The sequence below is a fragment of the Lepisosteus platostomus genome, chromosome 12 (assembly GCF_059453375.1).
Source record: "Lepisosteus platostomus isolate fLepPlt1 chromosome 12, fLepPlt1.hap1, whole genome shotgun sequence".
Taxonomy (NCBI): Eukaryota; Metazoa; Chordata; class Actinopteri; order Semionotiformes; family Lepisosteidae; genus Lepisosteus; species Lepisosteus platostomus.
The window spans coordinates 26,333,768-26,355,249 of NC_142622.1; the positions used below are offsets into that span (position 1 = coordinate 26,333,768).

The 21,482-nt window shown below is 35.5% G+C and overlaps 1 protein-coding gene across 4 annotated transcripts in view; it reads right to left on the reverse strand.

The window, feature by feature from the left end:
* LOC148651349 (cAMP-regulated phosphoprotein 21-like) overlaps positions 1 to 21,482 on the reverse strand; it is a 186,407-nt gene that overhangs the window by 122,101 nt on the left and 42,824 nt on the right. For all 4 annotated transcript variants that reach the window (XM_088601526.1, XM_088601523.1, XM_088601525.1 and 1 more), the window contains exons 6-7: positions 12,193 to 12,343; positions 9,530 to 9,608 (exon numbers count right to left, since the gene is read on the reverse strand). In XM_088601526.1, the coding sequence (XP_088457652.1) occupies positions 9,530 to 9,608; positions 12,193 to 12,343 (230 nt within the window). The remainder of the gene's footprint in view (positions 1 to 9,529; positions 9,609 to 12,192; positions 12,344 to 21,482) is intronic.

The window sequence follows — 21,482 nt, forward strand, 5'->3', positions numbered from 1 at the left end:
TGCTTCGTATTGCTTGACTAATTTTAAAAACTAAGTTATAAATATAAAAATTGCAGGCGCTGCTCTGGTGCGTCGGCTCCTACACAGTGCCTGTCTGCCGTAAGCGTTACAATATACATACAGTACCCAACACTGCTTGTACCCATCTGTCATGTAAATAAAACACCTTGAATTGAATTGAATTGAGGGGAGAAGGGGGGGATACTAAAGCCAATACTGGCTCAATGGGCTTTGACGTGCTAATGCGTTAACGGTCCGGGTGTGGCAGGCTTCCAATGTCAACTCGACTCGATTAGAAGACAATGAACGTATTTTAGCCCTAAATGAATTAATAGCAAACATGGTTTACATAAAATACATTTTTCCAAGAAAGTTTATAATAATACGATCTATAGTTGAAATCTGAGCCTACTTTAAAAATAAAGGAAAAGCATTTTCAAAGAGCAATCACGCTGTGTTTATGAAGAAAAAGTGATTAGGTTTATGAGCAATCTAATTACCTATTCGCTTAAAATGCTATATAAAATAAAGTTTATTTAGAGATGAATGATCAGTGTCGCAGTTTAAATAATGTGAGTCAGGAAACTAACACAGCGCCACCGGATTTAATAACGCAATAAAAACGCTATAAAATAATGTGACACAGTACAGCACAGTACAACAATACTGACCATGACTTTAGAAGCATAAATTACCTTACACTCAATTTAAACACAAGCTGTCTTTCTGTATGAACCTCTAAGCTGGTTCATACAGAAAATGTAGAAATGCATTAGCCTGATCATGATTAAAAAACACATAATTAAACACGCGTTTGCGATTTAAATCAGAACACGATTTAAATCAATATAAATGTTTATATTGTAACGCATACTGTCCCGCCTCCATTTCTCTATAACAATTTACTGTTGCACACACACACACAATAGAAGCAGGAACCACTGTCAGAAGGGAAGATATATTCAAAATATCGCAAATATCGATCATGTTGCGATATTTTGAAATATAAAAGTCAATTGATTGTCCATAATATCGCTTACCTATTTTTTCGAAGAAATGTTTGTTAAAATAAAAGTCCAGCACCAGCTGGATTCGAACACACAACCTACCAGTTGGAAGTCACGCACCTAGACCAGTAGGCTACAAGACAGCTCGCATGTTCAGGTAGGCGAAACAGCCTTACACAGTCCTGCCGCAGTACACGGATATAATCATACCGTTATTAAATTCTTTAGATACGCGATTCCATATTATATTCCCTTTTAATCAAATTCTAAAAGTATGCTTGTTGACTCCGGTACCACGTTAGTTAAAGACTTCGAAGCTTACAATGTTTAGGGAGAAATGGAATACCGGTGTGTATTTTTCCTTGTGATATTTTAAGCTCTAGTTGAATGATAGGTGTCGCATTTTAAATCATTTTCGTAGCTAGAAATTATGAAACGCCCTGTTAAAAGCAAGGAAGTTTTTATGCCCCGTTGAAGTAAAACAAAATGCCTGACAAAGTATGGCTTGGACAGATTCCAAGTGCTTGTACAAATGTGCTAAAGAAATTATACTTTGAGTATACAGCTTGTCCAAAGTCATCCATTATTAATACTATTAGTAATATCTTCAGTAAAGGCTTTGATGCATAAATATTTCTGATAAAGGTAGGTTGTGTACTTCTGTCCAACTGAGCAATCTTGCTTTCATAATATATACCAACATTTTAATGACTGATGATTAACATGCTGTAATACACAGTTCAAAATTAAAGGCTCAAATGCTGTACATGAGAGGTTAAGCTCCCCCTGGCGGTTTTACAAGGCGACGCCGGATAGTTAGTCACGTGACACACGTGAAATGCGTGATACCGCGTGATACTGTGACACGCCCACCGGGGTATGCCGCGAAATACCTCACCCATTTTGAATGGCTGCATCTGTACAAGGTATTATTGCCGTTTTGAATTTTAAATTCAATTATAATTATTTCTCCGTAGCCTGTTCTTCAAGAAAACACCGCACGGGCGAATCGATCTACCACCAGGACAGTAAAAAAGAAAGCGGTAAGACGGAAAAAAAGAAAAGTTTATTTTGACTTCTGTTCCGCGACTGATGAATACTACTGTGTGACTTTATTTCTTACATGAATTATGTTATTTTGCCACAGGCCGTGGGTCTCTGCTCTCGGCCACTGGCCAGGGTGCCAACCTGTAGAAGCAGCACCTGTATGGAGACATTTCGGCAGCAGCGGAAGCATTACGATGCATTACTGGGGAGGATTGGGAAGCTAGAGTTCCAGCAGTCAAACAGTTGAGCAGCTGTCTCCCGAAAAGTGCCTCTCCCCGCTGCGCAGGCTGCAATGCCTGGCGGAAGCTCTGCCCCCCGCAGAGCACACACCGCCTCAGGACACTCCATCCCGGCCTCTCAGTTCACCACCGCGCAGGAATCTGTTGATGCTGTCCCCGCCGGCTATCTCCCCCCAGGAAGCACAGCGGAATTCACAGATGCCAGTGGGATGAATAATTCTCCCAGATGTCCAACTGCTACCCATCACCCAGGAGATGGAGGGGGGGTTGTACTTGCAGTGCATCGGCATAGACAGGAAAGCAAGAGCCGACCGCTACGCCGCCCTCGTGTTTCGAAATCTTGTGACTTTTGAAATTTACTGGGGGTGGACCACGTCTGTAAATTTCGATGGGTCCAGAGGCAAAAGTGCCTTGCCTTGCAATCTCCGGGAAACCATTAGTACGATGGTGAATCGGAGATTCTCAACCCTTGCTGCGTACGACTGGAAAAGAATTCGTGATCGGATCAACGAAATGCTTCGTAGGAGGAGGCGGTCTTTTCCTCTTGTCTAACAGTCTGTCCACAAACAAAACATTCCTGTTAGACAAGAGGAATTGAAAAAAAAACAATGTTGTCAATGAAAACCGGTGTGTGTGTCTCTCCCTGCTGGATGTCCCTCTCACAAACTGCTGAATGAATAAAATAATTTTATTGAAAACGAGTTTGCGATTGTCTGGTCTTTAAATTCTGGAGAAACGCGATTCCATATTATATTCCCTTTTAATCAAATTCTAAAAGTATGCTTGTTGACTCCGGTATCGCGTTAGTTAAAGACTTCGATGCTTAAAATGTTTAGGGAGAAATGGAATACTGGTGTGTATGTTTTCTTTAAAGTACCGAGACCAGCCATATACTGTATGTTTAAGTTCCAAAATTAATATCGTTTATGGGGTTCACACGTGTTGCAGTATGCTCAGGCACTAAGTAAAAGGAGATGCTTCGTATTGCTTGACTAATTTTAAAAACTAAGTTATAAATATAAAAATTGCAGGCGCTGCTCTGGTGCGTCGGCCCCTACACAGTGCCTGTCTGCCGTAAGCGTTACAATATACATACAGTACCCAACACTGCTTGTACCCATCTGTCATGCAAATAAAACACCTTGAATTGAATTGAATTGAGGGGAGAAGGGGGGGATACTAAAGCCAATACTGGCTCAATGGGCTTTGACGTGCTAATGCGTTGGTTTAACGGTCCGGGTGTGGCAGGCTTCCAATGTCAACTCGACTCGATTAGAAGACAATGAACGTATTTTAGCCCTAAATGAATTAATAGCAAACATGGTTTACATAAAATACATTTTTCCAAGAAAGTTTATAATAATACGATCTATAGTTGAAATCTGAGCCTACTTTAAAAATAAAGGAAAAGCATTTTCAGAGAGCAATCACGCTGTGTTTATGTAGAAAAAGTGATTAGGTTTATGAGCAATCTAATTACCTATTCGCTTAAAACGCTATATAAAATAAAGTTTATTTAGAGATGAATGATCAGTGTCGCAGTTTAAATAATGTGAGTCAGGAAACTAACACAGCGCCACCGGATTTAATAACGCAATAAAAACGCTATAAAATAATGTGACACAGTACAGCACAGTACAACAATACTGACCATGACTTTAGAAGCATAAATTACCTTACACTCAATTTAAACACAAGCTGTCTTTCTGTATGAACCTCTAAGCTGATTCATACAGAAAATGTAGAAATGCATTAGCCTGATCATGATTAAAAAACACATAATTAAACACGCGTTTGCGATTTAAATCAGAACACGATTTAAATCAATATAAATGTTTATATTGTAACGCATACTGTCCAGCCTCCATTTCTCTATAAAAATTTACTGTTGCACACACACACACAATAGAAGCAGGAACCGCTGTCAGAAGGGAAGATATGTTCAAAATATCGCAAATATCGATCATGTTGCGATATTTTGAAATATAAAAGTCAATTGATTGTCCATAATATCGCTTACCTATTTTTTCAAAGAAATGTTTGTTAAAAGAAAAGTCCAGCACCAGCTGGATTCGAACACACAACCTGCCAGTTGGTAGTCACGCACCTAGACCAGTAGACTACAAGAGAGCTTGCATGATCAGGCAGGCGAAACATTTTTAATCAAACATTTAAACATTTAAACATTTTTAATCAAATTCTAAAAGTATGCTTGTTGACTCTGGTATCACGTTAGTTAAAGACTTCGAAGCTTACAATGTTTAGGGAGAAATGGAATACCGGTGTGTATTTTTCCTTGTGATATTTTAAGCTCTAGTTAAATGATAGGTGTCGCATTTTAAATCATTTTCGTAGCTAGAAATTATGAAACGCCCTGTTAAAAGCAAGGAAGTTTTTATGCCCCGTTGAAGTAAAACAAAATGCCTGACAAAGTATGGCTTGGACAGATTCCAAGTGCTTGTACAAATGTGCTAAAGAAATTATACTTTGAGTATACAGCTTGTCCAAAGTCATCCATTATTAATACTATTAGTAATATCTTCAGTAAAGGCTTTGATGCATAAATATTTCTGATAAAGGTAGGTTGTGTACTTTTGTCCAACTGAGCAATCTTGCTTTCATAAAATATACCAACATTTTAATGACTGATGATTAACATGCTGTAATACACAGTTCAAAATTAAAGGCTCAAATGCTGTACATGAGAGGTTAAGCTCCCCCTGGCGGTTTTACAAGGCGACGCCGGATATTTAGTCACGTGACACACGTGAAATGCGTGATACCGCGTGATACTGTGACACGCCCACCGGGGTATGCCGCGAAATACCTCACCCATTTTGAATGGCTGCATCTGTACAAAGGAAAAACACCCAGAACCCAAACAAACCTGCTTATTCGAATTAGCAAACACAGCAGGAAGTGACATCCCTACTCTTTATAATAAACAATGTTTGTTGAAAGAAATGCAGTTTCACAAGATAAACTTCACTATAATTTTTTATACTACAGAAAAATCCCACCAAAGCTAAGCAAGTGATAGCGCCCATCTAATTTTCAGTAACTCTGTAACATACAAGCACATCAGTCATTGATTACGGTTATATATACAATAAAGAAAAATCTAAAGGACTGTGATCAGTAAAAACAACCAACGGCAGAAGACTTGATTTTAATAAATCTTAAAATGCTCTTTCTTCTCCTTCAGATAAATTACAATTCATTCAGGCTGACAGTTTTTAAATTCTTCAAGCAATATAGTGATTTTAAGCCATTTATAATCAATTTCTTATCATTTGGCTTCTCATAAGCTTACTCTTTAGCGCCTATGTCCTAGCAGTGGGGGGAGAGAAACTGGGAGTGGGATACTCTTAAACAGCATTTCAAGAGAATGACTTCTTTGTTGAATTGGGAAATTGTACAATTATCCATCCACCGATCCATCCATTTTTAATTGATTTAAGCACAATGACCACTGACATAAAATAAATATTTAACACATTCAATTTCTATGCTGAACATTGCGTCTCAGAGACCCTTACTAAAACAAGTTTATTTATAAAAAATGAGTCCACTAGCATTAATGGGAACAATCCTGCACAGAACCCTGATTTACTGTCTTTAAATATAACCACATTAAAGCAGTTTTGGAAATAGAAACAGGCTAAAAATAGTGATAATGATGCAGGAAATGATAAACAGATATAGGCAATATTTAGTTTTAATACTTGATTTTACTTAGTATTAAAATGTGCTCCGTTTGTGCTCTATAAAGTAGTGTTTGTGATTTGGTTCCCGAGATAAAGCACGTTTTTTCAGCTCCACTATAGTGATGCAGGAGAACCTGTACTGTTTGTGTTTATATAAAGTGGGATATATAAAATTAATAAAAATGTCAAAAAGAGTGTATAAATTAAATTTCATTATGGAACACAGATTTTTCCCAATGGCTGGGCAGTGGCTGGGATTCGTACCCAAGAGTTTCACGTGACAGCCCACATTAAGCATTCACTGTGCTACCTGGCAGATTTACAAAGTAGTGCAGTCCAGCATCAGATTTTTTGAAAAAGTGAAAAGGTCTTTTGTGTTACCATGCAGTGTGCCGCATTGTGCTTTGCCTTTTTTGAATGGCTGGATTTGTATTTATTTTAATTATTGATTATCCTGCTTTATTTTCTTCATCTTTTCAGCCCCTTAAATTATGTAACAATGCCATTGGTTCCTCTATACAGGTCCATAGTGCCAAATTTCAGTTGTTCAGTTGGCTTTAACTAATTGTCACATCCTTCCTCACTTATAAAGGAAGAGCCAAGGAGAAAATGCTGCACTGGTGGAGGGAGGAATGCTAGAAAAAATGTGCGTAGTAGAAGTGCAAGATTAGAATTTAAACTCCACCCAAACTTCTGTTCTATAACACCATTTAAAGCCAAATAATATAAAGGGAAAGAGTGCTCGATACTTTGGCTTTATGTCGCCTGTTTGAGGAAATGATAGCACTGTTCTGAAATCAGCACTGTCACAATCCTCCATACAAATCCCCAAAACACAGATGCAGATTTTGAATACTAAGAGCACATCTAAGAGCAAGTTGTTTTGGCTGCCATTTCACCAGGATCGTGCAGAATGTGCATGCAGCATGGGACAAATTAAAAGCACATCAACTGCAAAATCAACAGTCACTGAGGAGCAAGAAACTTAAATAATCAATAGTTACAATTATCTTGGGAATTTTGTTGACTAAAAACTAACCTTTGAGAAAAATATGGATGTTATATGTAAGAAGACTCAACAGTGATTATTCTTCCTGAGAAATCTGCTGTTTAAATGTGTGTATTACAATGATGACCTTATTCTATAGATCTTTTATTGAATCTGTGTTAACATCCACTGTGGTAGGCTGGTTTGGTAACTTGAATACGTACAATTAAAACATACTGTTCTAAGCAGGATATTGAAGATATCAGCTACAGCTGGCAGACTTATACCAAACAGAGTGCCGAAGGCCAATATGGTTAATGACTATATTCAATCAGGACATTGATTTAGATTATCTAAATTTAATTGCAATAAAACTAGGTTATCTCTTATTCCCATGGCTATTTACCTGCTCAATTTGGACAATGTAACTGATTATTACATTCTATTTTCATCATGTACTGTATGTATCCTATTTATCTATCTCCCCCACTGGCAACCCAACCTCTTTCTTTATTTTTTAGTTATTTTATTAGTTGTGAGGATTATTTAAAGCTTCTGATTTGATTTTAAACTGATGCATTTTTTTATTTGTTAATAGACTCATGCTGTGTTAAATGCATCAGGTATCGTGTTACGTCTTTCACCTGCCCACAAAGCAAATTTCACATCTGGGACAATAAAGGAGTATGTAAAACTATAATATGCCACAATACAAATTTAAATATCTTTGAGTGTTAAGACATTATGACTAGTTGATTGAACCTTTACAGGAGTCAAGCTTGAGCAATTTATAGAATCCTGAGCTAAAATACATTCTTGTAACTACATACTGTATTATATTGGTTATGTTTTAAATTAATAAAGATTTGCCTGCAATAATGGTGATATTTTTACTGTTCATACAGTACTTGCTATCATTTGTCAATAAGACAAGAACTTACAGAGAACATAACAGGAACAGTTCAGTATATTGTATAGCAACAAATTTAACACTGAGAAAAAGAATACATGTTAGTTTTACAGTATGTAGTTAATTATGGCTAAAGTACTTCTTTACATATTTTTGACTTGTGAATTACTCTCTAGAGGCTGAAGAGTCTCTCTGCAGAAACTACAATAACCCACACTACAAATCTGAAAAAGTCACAGATTGAGACAGACTGAGCAGATACATTCTACACACAAAACAGCAAAAGTTCATTATCTGGGTAGCTGCGGCAAAGAACAAAGATAATAAAATTACTGTTTTAACAAACATTTGTTCCCTTCCTCTAAAATAATCGTGTGCGTTTTCTTATGCTTTAAAAATCGAATGCTAGTTCCAAGGTTAAAAAATGAAAGGTGAGAAAAACAGCAAAGTATAAGGTATTTATTTATGCATTATTACCAACAAATTATTAACCACAAAATTATAAGAATTTGTTTCAAAAAATACACACACACGTACAGTAACATTTTTCTGTGCCATGAGAGTGAAAACACTTTTTTAATTTTAACAGACTGTGACATTTTTAAGAGAAATAAAGTACAACTGTACGTATAAGAGGTAAAATAATGTTGATATTGTGTTTATTTGAACTTTGAAAATGAAAATAATGAAAAGGAAAAGATTGAAGAATATATTTGAATGAATACATATTAACACATTTAGTGCTTAGTGTAGTGATAAATAACAGGATATTGCCTTATCTTTACTGTCACAGATTCATAGATTCAACCAGGAGAGACTGCATCAGGGCTTTGATAATATATTGGCAGATGTGGTCGTATTGTGTAATTATCCTGTTTTTCTGCTTTGACACTGCTTTTTCTGACCTATGTGATGTATAGAGTCTTACTAATTGAGTAAGGACAGGGGGAAGAGAATTTTCTGGGATTTAGCAAACCTAATTACTTCCAGTACTGTTTACAAAAGTCATTAAAAAATCACCAGTAAAGCATTTATAAAATGAATTAAGAGGCAAATCCCACTAGAGCATAAGGGTTGGATTGAGTATTTATGAACAAACATACATCCATCTGTAATTACTGAATAACTACTCAAAATGAGATCTGAGTTCTTTGTTAAATTGAAATGTCACTTCATATCCATGTTTATAAATAACACACAAATAGAGTACTTTTTAAGCTTTCTAACACATTTTATATTTGCAAGAAAGAGTCTCTATAATAACATTTATGACAACTCAAAGTGCTTGTAAAACTGCACATATTGAAGACAATTGATTTAATCACTGGAATTTTAACTGTAATTATGAAAAAGTGAAAACTTTCAGTGCATCTGGCAACAAACTTTCTGTAATTATTTTTAATGCTTTAAGCATATTGGAAAAATCACAATATAATGGAAACTAATATTATCTGAATTGGGAACCGATGTGAAATATGGAAAAAGTAGATTATTGAAAAGAGTTATGGATAGTGAAGTATGATTTTTTTTTTCCTTTTTGACTTTTGGCTTTAAAATGGGAATTGACAAAAACACACATCTTATTAGTGGAGATAAAATGAAAAAAAAAAAAATTTAGCAATGCACCTTACCTGGGGTTATTCTTTAATGTATTTACTAAAAATTCATGCAAGTCAATGCCAGTGGCGTCCGTATATTCTTGGCTGTGATCTGAAACAAAAGTAGATTTTATCATATACGTTAGTATAATACTGTAGTTTCTCTACTTTCACGTGACAACTTCATAGTATTTAAACATAAGGGAATGCAAACACTCCAGCTGCAGGTCTCAATAGAGATTTCCTATCTGTCTATCCAGGAGGACCAGAGGAACTTGGCTTCGGCATGACCACCAGAGGCTAGCCAGAGGCTGCTAGTCGTTGGATTCAAAGACCAGTGCATTAGCGTGTGGTCAATATATACCTAGAACTAGGGCTGGGTGATATATCGAAAATTTATCGATACCGACTTTAAGAATGTCTCACCGACCTAATTTTGCTTGTCGGTATGTACGGTAAAAGCTTTCCCCACTGTGCACTTTCATGAGCAGTCCCCTTAAAAAAAACTACAACACCCAGTCATCATATCCAGTCACATGCTTCTGCCTCTTCCAACCTTCGTTCTTCATTCAAAACACAAAGAAGCGTGCCGGGCATGAGACAACACGTGTGCTCATGCTAAACCGCAGTCAGTCAGTCAGACTCAAGTACAAATGAAGACAAGCTGGTATCTAAAAATGATGCAGTGTCAATCGTTTGGTCATATTTTGCCTTCAGCAAACAGGATGCTGAAAAAAGATAAGTCAGATGTAAACTCAGTCTAAAAACTGTTTCTGCACCCAAATGTAACATGAGCAACTTGTTTCATCACTTGAAACACAACCATGAATACGAAAAGTGCATGGCCGAAAAAAGAGAGAGACTGACAAGAGCACTCATGGTCGAAGTGATTCCCCCATAGCTGTCTCTAACACAAGCATTTACTAATGCCACTCATTACGCAAAAGATTCACGCAAATGTAATTGAATAACTAATGACATTACATACTACATAGCAAAGGACATGGTCCCCATTGCTACAGTAGAACACAGTGGTTTCAAAAGACTTATTCAAACCCTTGACAAGAGATACGTTGTGCCCTCGAGAAAATATTTTTTCTCAAATTGCAGTGCCTGACATTTACAAAGCTTTAATAGTAGTAATAGTTTCGCATATTTAAAACATGATCTTTCAGAATATCATGTAATCATATAATTTCCAGGGTTTCCAAAAAATTATCGTTAATTTATTGTTATCGAGGTAAATGTGTGAAATTATCGTGATATTGATTTGAGGTCATATTGCACAGCCCTACCTAGAACTACAACCTCTAGAACTACTACCCTATCTTTGCACACAAAGAGGACTGGGGTTACGGGCTCGGAGTGTTTTCAGTACTGGATTCTGGAACATCATTGCATAGCAAGATGGCAAATGAAATCCAACACTGCCTTGTAAGCAACTTTGTTCTTTCCTTGAATTTGAGGCTGGTAGAAAGCTGTCTACTGTACGTTATGTTTCAGAAACAAACTGTCCTGTCCTACGTCCTGACAGCAATCAGCAATACAAGTGGGACTGAGTAAAAATGTTATTTCTGTTAAAGGAGTGATGTTATTTTAAACAAGAGAGATTTTTCTATATATGATTATCTGTGTTTATGTGGTAAAAATGGAAGAATCTTGAGTACTTTTTTTCTGTCAGTGGATGTCTTTTTTCCTCTATTTGTACAGTATGTATATTTGTGTGTCTTTGTTTTTTCTTGTCATTTAATAAAAAAGTAAACATAAAATAAAAATAATAAATTAAATTGGACATAAAAGAAGGTGCAACAAATGACTCAAACATTTTTTAAACTAGTAATAGTAATGTGACCCTTTGGGTCATCTTTACTACATTTTGTAGCATGAACTACATTAAGTAAATCTAAAATGTGTCCTTCATAATTATGATTTCAGTAGGGAATGTGTGGCAGTAGAAAATATTTGTTTTTTGAGAGGCACAAACTTGAATTTTTCAGAAACTATTTCTATACAGGGTGTTTGGAACTGTGTTAAATCTACCAACACTGTAAAATCGGTTCCTTTAAAAAGTCTACTTAAAATAAAATTCAATTTTTCTGTCATATTTCAGAAACAGTCTGACAAGTGCTCTTGTATCTATCCCCGCCTACAATCCCCCCACGCACACCCACTCTAACCCCCATCCCACTCACACATAAAGCACATTCTGAACACTCATATTTCCCCTTAAGCCCTATTTCAAAGAGGTACAGTATATCCCATATTCATTATAAACCTGACAACCATACATGTGCATATATTTGCATAAACAAAAGGAATATACTGTATAAAGGCATTTAAAGGACATACTTCTTTCTTAAGTCTAAGACTAACTCATTCACTAATTACAGGATTTGGTGAGCAAGCAAATAATAGTAATAATAGCTCCTCACAATATTACTGATTCTGTCTTGGAAAACCAAGCATTATAATAGATTATAATAATCAATGGACACAATTATTTTATTAACTAGGTAACAGACCGATATTTAGACTGGCAGATACACTAATGATTTTATTTTCTTTGGATGCTGAATATTTTTCTTTTAGTAACTTAGTCATTGGTGTGAAAAACTGGTATTCAAAGGAAAATGAGCAACTCTGAATCAGGGGTTTGAACTGTATTTTATAACTAGAATAGTCAATACATTTCTCACCTTTTGACAGCATTCTTGTTTTTGGTTTTTCATTTGATTTGTCTTTCTCCTTGTTCTTGTCTTTCTCCCGGTCCCTGTCCAGTTCATCTTTGCAGGGTTTACTGTCTTCCTGAAAGCTAGGCAAGCTGGTAATTTGCAGTTGAATTGATCCCTGAAATGCAAAATGTCTTAATCAAAACAAGTAAAAATATAATTTATTCTTTATATATTAACCTCTCTAATGTATCAATACCATCTGTCAAACAATAATTTATCTGATGACTAATAACTTAACTAAAATGTAAAGCAAAGACATTATTACTATTATTAAGCATTAATGCATGTTTGTGTAATTACCGTGTAGCTACACCGATAGCCCAATTGAAATACATACTTTGTTTAATGTTATAAAAACACAATGATTTTGACTTTACATACACTTTTTACATAAATGACTATTAACTCAGTGACAAAACCAATAAACAAAAAACTTGCAAAACTGTGCTAAATGCAAAACTGAAAAACTATATCAAAAACATAAATAAACTTTAAATAGTGGATGAAAAGAAAGAAACAACTACTGTATGAAGAAAACTAATCTGTTCTAAAGTACTAAGATGGTTAGACTCCAATGCTCAACATTATAATGGAATGTGACTTTTTCTCCTAAAAACTTCTAAAAGGACATTGCTTAAAGAAAAATGGAAAACATTGCATCTAACCAGATGCAAAAAGACCCAAATAATTTATTCTTGAGAACAATTTTTTGAAAGATGCAGATATTTTATTCCTTTTCAAAAGTTTTTTTTTTCCTGTTTAAAATAATGACTTCCAGGACTAAAAGACCTCAGAAGCAAATAATTTCTGTTTATGTGAAACTGCAGACTGGATTAAAAATTTATACCATCACTGCAGCTGTGCCATTTTATTGAACTTTATGGCAGCATGACTCCAATTGGTAACAAGCAGAAGTCATTTCTAAACAGCTAAATGAATAGTGTGAACACCAGCAGAAGGCAGCCACAGCTTCCTCACAAGGCAATTGTACAAACAGCTAGATTGAACTCATTCAAAATCTTCAATGGCATGTAGTCAGAAACTAGTGACAGCACCATTATGATATATCAATTATGACTCCTTAGCTAACTACAGTACACGCAACACACCACAGATATTTCTATGAAATTAATGTATTAATTCTTAATATTGATGCACACTACAATTTATATACCTACCTAAATATATAATATAGTAATATATATATGTAATATTATAGAACAGTAAAACAATACATGTATTAAAGTATGTGCATGTACACAAATATAAACACCGAGAGGGGAAAAACTATTCAAGATGACACATGAATATCCAGGAGTTCAAATTACATCTGTATTAGTCTTAAGAACAGCAGATTTTTTGATAAATTCCATAAAATAAACATGAACACAGAACTGATTAAGAAAGCAGCGAAAGGTTTTAGAGGTTAATTAAAAGTAACTGAGGGTAGCTAATTAAATTTGTCTGTGTAAACCAATAGAGAGTAGGAGAAACAGACTTGAAACATGAGCAGACACCTCTGGCAATACATTTAAGAAGAACATTTTTTGGGTGGGCAAACAAAGAAGTTGCTGGAACTCTATTATTGCAATAGTCTTGCAAATGGGAAGGATTGCAGAAGCCAATGCAAATTTGTGTCTGAATGAAAAATACATCATTAGGCCACATGGTTTGGACTCTTATTGGACTACTGGCAAAATTTTAGAAATTGTGTCCAAACCAACTCAAGAGGTTGAAAATGTGATTGGATTCTTTCTTGATAAGGCTAAAAACCAATTTAATATAATGGGGATTCAGGCTAATGAAAAAAAAAAACTTGGTGTATTTAAAGAAGCTCATGCTATACCTCAGGATTGCTGATGCAAGCTGCTGTCTTATAAAACATGGCGGCCAAACAAATACAAGGATTCACAAATTTGCATGTGTTGTATTTTAACTAATGATGCAGTAGAAGGGTTAGCATTGCAACTTGGTCACAGAGATGAGTCACAAGATAGGCCCCCATCTTATCCATTTTAAAACCAATTGAAACACAATTCTGAAACATTTTGCATAATGTCACCTCATGTCCAAGTTTTATACTTCCTAAGGGCAGGTGGATTTCTCATATGCTTTAGTCACTATTTCCAATTCAAAAAAGTTCACACAAAATTTTCTATGATTGTGTTTGGCCAATTGGAACGAAACATGGTACAGATCCAGCCATTCAAAAAGCACGGAGAACGCTGCTCTAAAACATGGTAGGCGTGGCGCATCTTACCGCATTATACCGCATGCAAATTGAATTATGATAATAGTATCCGGAAGCACCTTGTAAAACCGCCAGGTGGAGCTTATAAAGCTTAACGTCTCATGTACAGCATTTGAGTTGTCGCTAGAAAACACCCGTTTCGAATCCCGGTCACTGCAGAGGGACAATCTTTTTCCAATTAAGAATTTAAGTTGTATACTTTTTAAACTGTGTATTACAGCATGTTAATCAGTAAACATTAAAAAGTCAGTATATTTTATAAAAGCAAGATTGCTCAGTTGGACAAAAGTACACAACCTTTCACCATCATCATAAATATTTTAATTATGCATAAATATTTTATGCATCAAAGTCTTTAACTTGGTAAATTAGTGGGTTCCGGTTTTAAAGTGCTTGTTCTAACATTATTATTCTTATATTGTGTACTTCATAAAAAGTTATAATGTTTTATCCTTTTCTAAGAATACGTAGTAAGAACATCAGTTGCTGTTATTGTAAAAAGATAAATGTTGTAGATTTACAACAAGTGATTTAACATCACTTGATAGTTATATGAATATGGAATCATGTAACTAAGCAGCTAAAATATCACAGGTGGACATTTTGGAAACATTTTGACATCCGTTTCTTTTTTAAAAACTTCTGTTGTCCTTGTAGTGCTAATGGATAAAGCACTGCACCCAATGGTTCAAAGCACAGAGTATTACTTTCGGTTTGTTTCTTATATAGTGAATACATAAAAATAGTCCACTATTATAGCTTGTTCTGGGCTATGTCGTTAATTTGTGTATCTGGATAAATTAAGTGATGGTACGGTGATTAAGGATTTTTTCACGAAAAAGTTAAACAAAGGAGGGAAAAAAAGGTTATTTTTACAATTGGCACTTCTGACTGATGTAATTCCCCTCATTTAGTTGAAACGAATAAAGAAACCATGCAGTAGTTACAGTAAAGGAACAAGTAATAGGTTTATTACAGGTTTATTCTGAAAAGAGAAGAGAGAAAACACAACGTTTCAGCTGTAAAGCCTTCTTCAGGCGTGAGCTATTACAGTATTACTTGTTCCTTTGCAGACTACGCATGCTGACGCAGCTACCCACCTGAAATAGTTACAGTATATGTATTGGAAGGTGCTCTGTTTTATTAACAGACACTCCGACTCAAACAAGTGTTGTACAGTGATATAGACATGGGTAATGTCATCCTCATTAAACAATGTGCTTATCGCACAAATCCTGCTAAACTAAAAATTAAACACAAGAAGAGTATTATTGGACAATGTATTGAGGCTCTGGCGAAATGTCTCTATAAACTGAAGAGTTATAGAGGAGACACATTGTGTATCGCCTCTTTTTACACTTGTAAGAACATTCCAATGGTAATGCGACATGGAAGATATTATTAATAATGTAGCGCTTTTGGGTTCACGTGAGTATGCGCCCTACACCGCTGGGAGCTCGAACCCAGGCCTCCGGCATCACTCAACAGGGAACCAGCCAGTTGAGCTAAAGGAAGATCTACCCTCAGCCCATCGACTGAGGTCCCTGCTATTCACAGGGAAGGGCGGTGACGTCACCGCACTGGCAAGCCGGCTCACACAACCTGTAATGTCGGCCGTATGCATTATAATAATGTTTTAAATCTCAAGCTGTTAACTCTACTTCACACCTGCATGTCAAGATCACGGTTTCAAAATAAAAAACATCAAACGTTTGATTGGATGAGAACGTCATGATTGTTTCGCAAGGATGTGAAACGTGATAATTTGTTACAGTTACCATAATAAACCAAACCAAACTTTTTTTTATTTATTTGTGGCTGCTGCAGTTAACAGTAGTAGATAGTTAACAGTAGGGAGAGACACATATGAAAAAAAGTTAATCCCAGCTACACTACAAATATATTTTGGTGGTAAGGGGGAGCAAAATCTCAGTATTTACTGCTAGTAATCAGTGTAAGATTTATAGTTGAAATCTGAGCCTAAATATAAAGGTAAAATCTCGACAAACAAAGCAATGTAGGAAATGCACACTTTTTCTGCAACGGAAATACACATAGAAAATAAATCCTTTCTGACATTTCAAATCAGTTTCGATCAAGGTCTCCAAAACGAACAGGAAAAAGAGCATTTTCAGAAAGAAATTATGTTGTGTTTATGTAGAATAAGTGATTAGTTTTATGAGCAATCTAATTTCTTTTTCTTTTAAACAGTGACATTTCAGCTGCAAAAGATCGCACCAGAGACAGCACCATCTCTGCTTGTCATATATAAGGTAAGGGTGAATGAAATAAGTCTACAAATTAAGGCAAATGAAAATTTAGGACATTAAAGTGCTAGAGGTGTAAATAAATGTAAAAATACAAAAATACACATGAGCAAAAAAATTTAGAAATGGAGCCATGACTAGACATAGTGCAGAAGAGGGATGCAGGAACACTTGCAAAAGCTTAGATGTACAAAACAAATCACAGAAAGGTGTGTGTTACAAAATAACATGCAAACATGAAATAGATTTGGCAGAGTGAGGGGCTTGAATAATCAGGTGCATTTCTGGCAGGGGGAGTATGAAGGTTTGAAGGGATAGAGTGAGAAAATTAGCACACATAAAGAACAGCAATTCTGTCAGAGAGCCTTATATGAATCAACAGCAAACATGGTTTAATGGAGGGCTTCTCAGATTGTTGGGCATTCAGGCAGATTACCAGGCGAAAGGATTTGTAAATATATTTTGTTAAAGCAAGTCAGTTTTTTGCAACACATAAAAGACATTTTCCCAGTAAAGTTTAGCTTTTGTCACTAATGAAAACTACTAAATAAAGACATATAGAAATCTAAACAAAAAAATTATTCAATGGAGCAGTAAGAACTGTCAGGTTGAGTGTATATTTTGTTGCAGTTGCTGCAAGATGTTAACAGTGAAAACAGGTATTTAGAAATGACTAATTTCAAGAAGATTTTCAGAATAATTATAAATATAGCAGGACAGGGAAAGTACAGAAAATAGGTAGTTAGATTGATCAGATTAGTATGCAAAGCCATTTAGCAAAGAGGGTGTGAGAAGAGTGACAAACTAGTATACTTAAGATCTTTTTTTCTGAACCAGGAAAAATCTGATCATGTTTCTCTATAACAATAATTAAAAAACTTTATTTTACATAGCACCATTAGTAGCATCTCAAAGCAATAGGGTAGATGTAAAAACAGTTATAAGGACCACAGATTCCAAAGTAAATACATATAAGAAAGACAAGCAGTTAGAAGTGCTACCGAAATTAGAAAATGAAGCAGATACAGACACTAAATAAGTTTTAAAAGAAAGGTTTTGAGGTTAGATTTAAATGCACTCAGGGTAGGTGACTCTGATATCACTGGGGATACAAATCCAGAGCTCTGGGGTGCAGCCAGAGAAAGTTCTGTCACCCACAGAATGTAGATGTTCTTGAGGACAGCTAGAAGACCAGAGTCAGACGGACAAAGGTTGCAAGGTGGGGTGTAGACAGATAATAAGCCAGATAGGTACTGAATGAGGATGAGGATTTCAAAGTTGACTCGAAACCTGATAGGAAGCCAGTGCAAGGACTTGAAGACAGGCGTAATGCAACCCGATCAGGATTCTGGCTGTCAAATTCTGAACATAATGGAGATTGCTCAGTGTGGATTTAATTACCCCACTGAACAGGAGGTGCATTTATAATTCTAGAAAAAAAGCCTTTCTTGATTTCTCTAGTTCCTAGTTTTTTCTAGTTCCCTTTAAAAGAAACTATTATTCCATAATGAAGAGTACTATATGGCTGGTATTTTGTTGATTTAAACAAATTAACACAAATCAGTTTTTGAGGATTTAAATGTTGGCTGAGTTATTGCAGGATGTAAGACTAGAAATGTAGGTAGGAAAAAAATAATTTGGGGAAAGTTGAGGAATACACTGATAACAAGATCACTTCCTACTTTTGACATACTTTTGACAAAATGACAGTAGATGTTGTAGACTGCAGAGGAAGATGATGAAATTAACAGACTGTATGTTGACATAGATACTGAAATGAGGATTGTATTTTAGATTTTGTGTAGTTGCTAGCATTGAACTGTGTGTTGGATGCACACGAATTGAAGGAATGGGCGAATAGAGCTGATGCTTATCCACAGAGCCAGCATCTTAAGATGTTTATATTTAAAGGCAATTTGTTTAAATAACTAACTAGGTATGGATACTGATGTGCAAGAGAGGTGGAAAGGCTGTTTCCTTAAGCCAGCACTATAAAATAATTTATCCTCAGTGAGATGCTGCTGTCTCATAGTGAGTTTCAAAAACTGTGTATAGTTCCATCCACACAGTGCCCTTACTTCCATCCATTTTCTTATCTCTTTATCCAGTACAGAGGATTTGGAGCCTATCCCAGCAAGCAACGGATGCAAGGCAGAATACACCCTGGACATAGCGCCAGTCCATCATAGGACAGACAAACAGACACAAACACACACACACCAGGACCAGTTTTCCCATAAACCAATTAACCTACCAGTATGTTTTGGACTGCAAGAGGAAATCATATCGCACATATGGAGAAATCCCATGGAACCCAGAGAGAACATGCAAACTCAACACACACAGGACAGCAGGAATTGAACCCCAGTGCTGCAAGATAGCAATGCTAACCACTTCACCACCATTATAAATGGGTGGATAGCTTAGTTATCTATCTAGTTCACAGGTTTGCATGCATAATTTAATTTTGAAAGCCACTGAGACATCTGGTACTATTGTTGTATTTAGGAAAAAAAATATACAAAAGGCTGTAAAAATACAATATACAATACAACTGTGCCATCCTATTCCTTAGTTAATACATTTTATTTTTATAACATTTAACATTGTTAGCAATGTTAGCAGGATACATCATATATAATTTATTTATTTTAAAAATAAAAAAAATCATTTGCCCAGCCTAAGGGGGGAGGGGGGGCGGTTGCTCTCATTGACAGCTGACACTCCTCCATACACTTAAGTGAAATATTAATAAAAACACCAATGTAAACGTCATATTTACAATTTGTTGAAATTAAAAATGTAAGGTTCCTAAAGCTTTCTCAATCAAGTATGAGATTTCACCCAGGGAGCAGTGTAAGCATGCGTAGGCTGCAAAAGATTAGCTAAAGAGAGTAGAAAACAATGTTCCCACACACCCTGCCCCCACTCTATTAGAATATACACAAAGCACTGAAAGCTTTACAGTAGATGATCAGGTCTTTCGCAGACGTGGGGATAGTACATAATTCTGGCTTTATGAACTCACACCTGGGATTCGATTAATTCAGAATAAGTTTTTTTTTTTTTAAAACTGCACCAGGTACTAGATCTGGTTTATATTAAAGTTATATCACTGGGCATTGAAATAAAACATTATTTTATTTCTGTACGGAATGCGTGTTGCGTTTACAAAATTAAAGTGTTTCAAATGTTTAATTAAGAAGTAAAAAGAACTTACAGCATACACAAAGACTCAAACTACAGTATAGAAAAATGAGTATTAAGAAAAAACATGACACTTGAATGCTGGTTACCTTATTTTATTTTAAAAAATGAAATAAAAAGTAAGATACAATAAAGTGTTCCTGCCTAACTCAAACATTGTGTGACTTTAAAAGCTGTAAAAAATGGTTTAGATAGCAGAAAGTCACCTTGTCATATTTACTGTACATGTCAAACCAGTTGCTTTCCGTTGCAGATGGCTTTTATGCTCATCTACTAAAATTTCCATTTAGTTATAAAATTCCATATAAATATTCAATATTAAGTGGATTAAAACAAGTACAGTAAAGAGATTAAATGATAACATCGTTTTACTAACAACCAATGCACCACGAGTTAACTGTCTGTCGGTGAAAAAAATTACCACGGGCACTTTTCCTTCCCCGCAGGTTGTTTAAAAAAAACTCGCTCTTAGTGGGTTAATCCTTCAGTCATTCTCTCCGGCGCAGTGTATCAGCTGGTCAGGTGACTGAGGGTGACTGACATTGCATTCCCACTGCATTCTGGGATATGTAGTTTTGACAAGAACTTCCATCTTGTCTCTATCATTCACAATTCATCATGCTTGAATGAGCCAAATTAAAAATAAAACGTGTTTACAAAGAAAGTAGATACAGTACTGTTGGGTATGTATGATTAGCAACATATGGTCGTTGTTATGATTTCTCTATTATGATCAAATCCATTAATTCGTTCTCTTATAGTTATTTTGGAAACATTTTTACATGTTCCTTGTAACAACATCGCTGTCAATATTGTAGCAATAGACAAAAGGAAATGCTTGGAGTTTGTAATGTAGGGCGCTCTGAACGAGTTAAACTTTGATGCAGGACAAATAAATGTATTTTCCACAAGCTATACTGTAGTGGCAGTACAGTAGCAGTATTAAATTATTTGTTTTTTAAGAATAAATTACTTAGCTTCGAACATGTGATATTAAGAAATATAAAAAATGTTAATATAATGTCCATAATATTTGCAATTTTAGTTTTTCAAAGAAATGTTTCTTGGTGACAGCTGGGTTCAAACCCCCGTCCTCCTACATGCAAGGCACATGCCTTATAACATCACTTTCCCTACAGGATTAATAAAGTCTTATCTATCCATCTAAACCATTACACCACACACATAATCACATGGGAGTTAAACTGATGAAGACATTTACAAAGAAAGTGTACTACTGTGATAATTTGAGATATATGAAAATAATTATATTGGTATTAATTTCTTTAGATACGCGATTCCATATTATATTCCCTATTAATCAAATTCTAAAAAGTATGCGTTTTTTTACTGCGATAACAAGCATAAGTATTCACAAAAATCGTTAAAACATTCAAACGTTTTACGAAGTCAGTGACTTTGTACCTTTCCTAAAGCTCAGAGGAAAAATTGTATCCTTACAGAGTGCACATAGTTATTCTAAAACATACATAGGAAGCCATACAGTATGTATTGTATTTAACACTGTC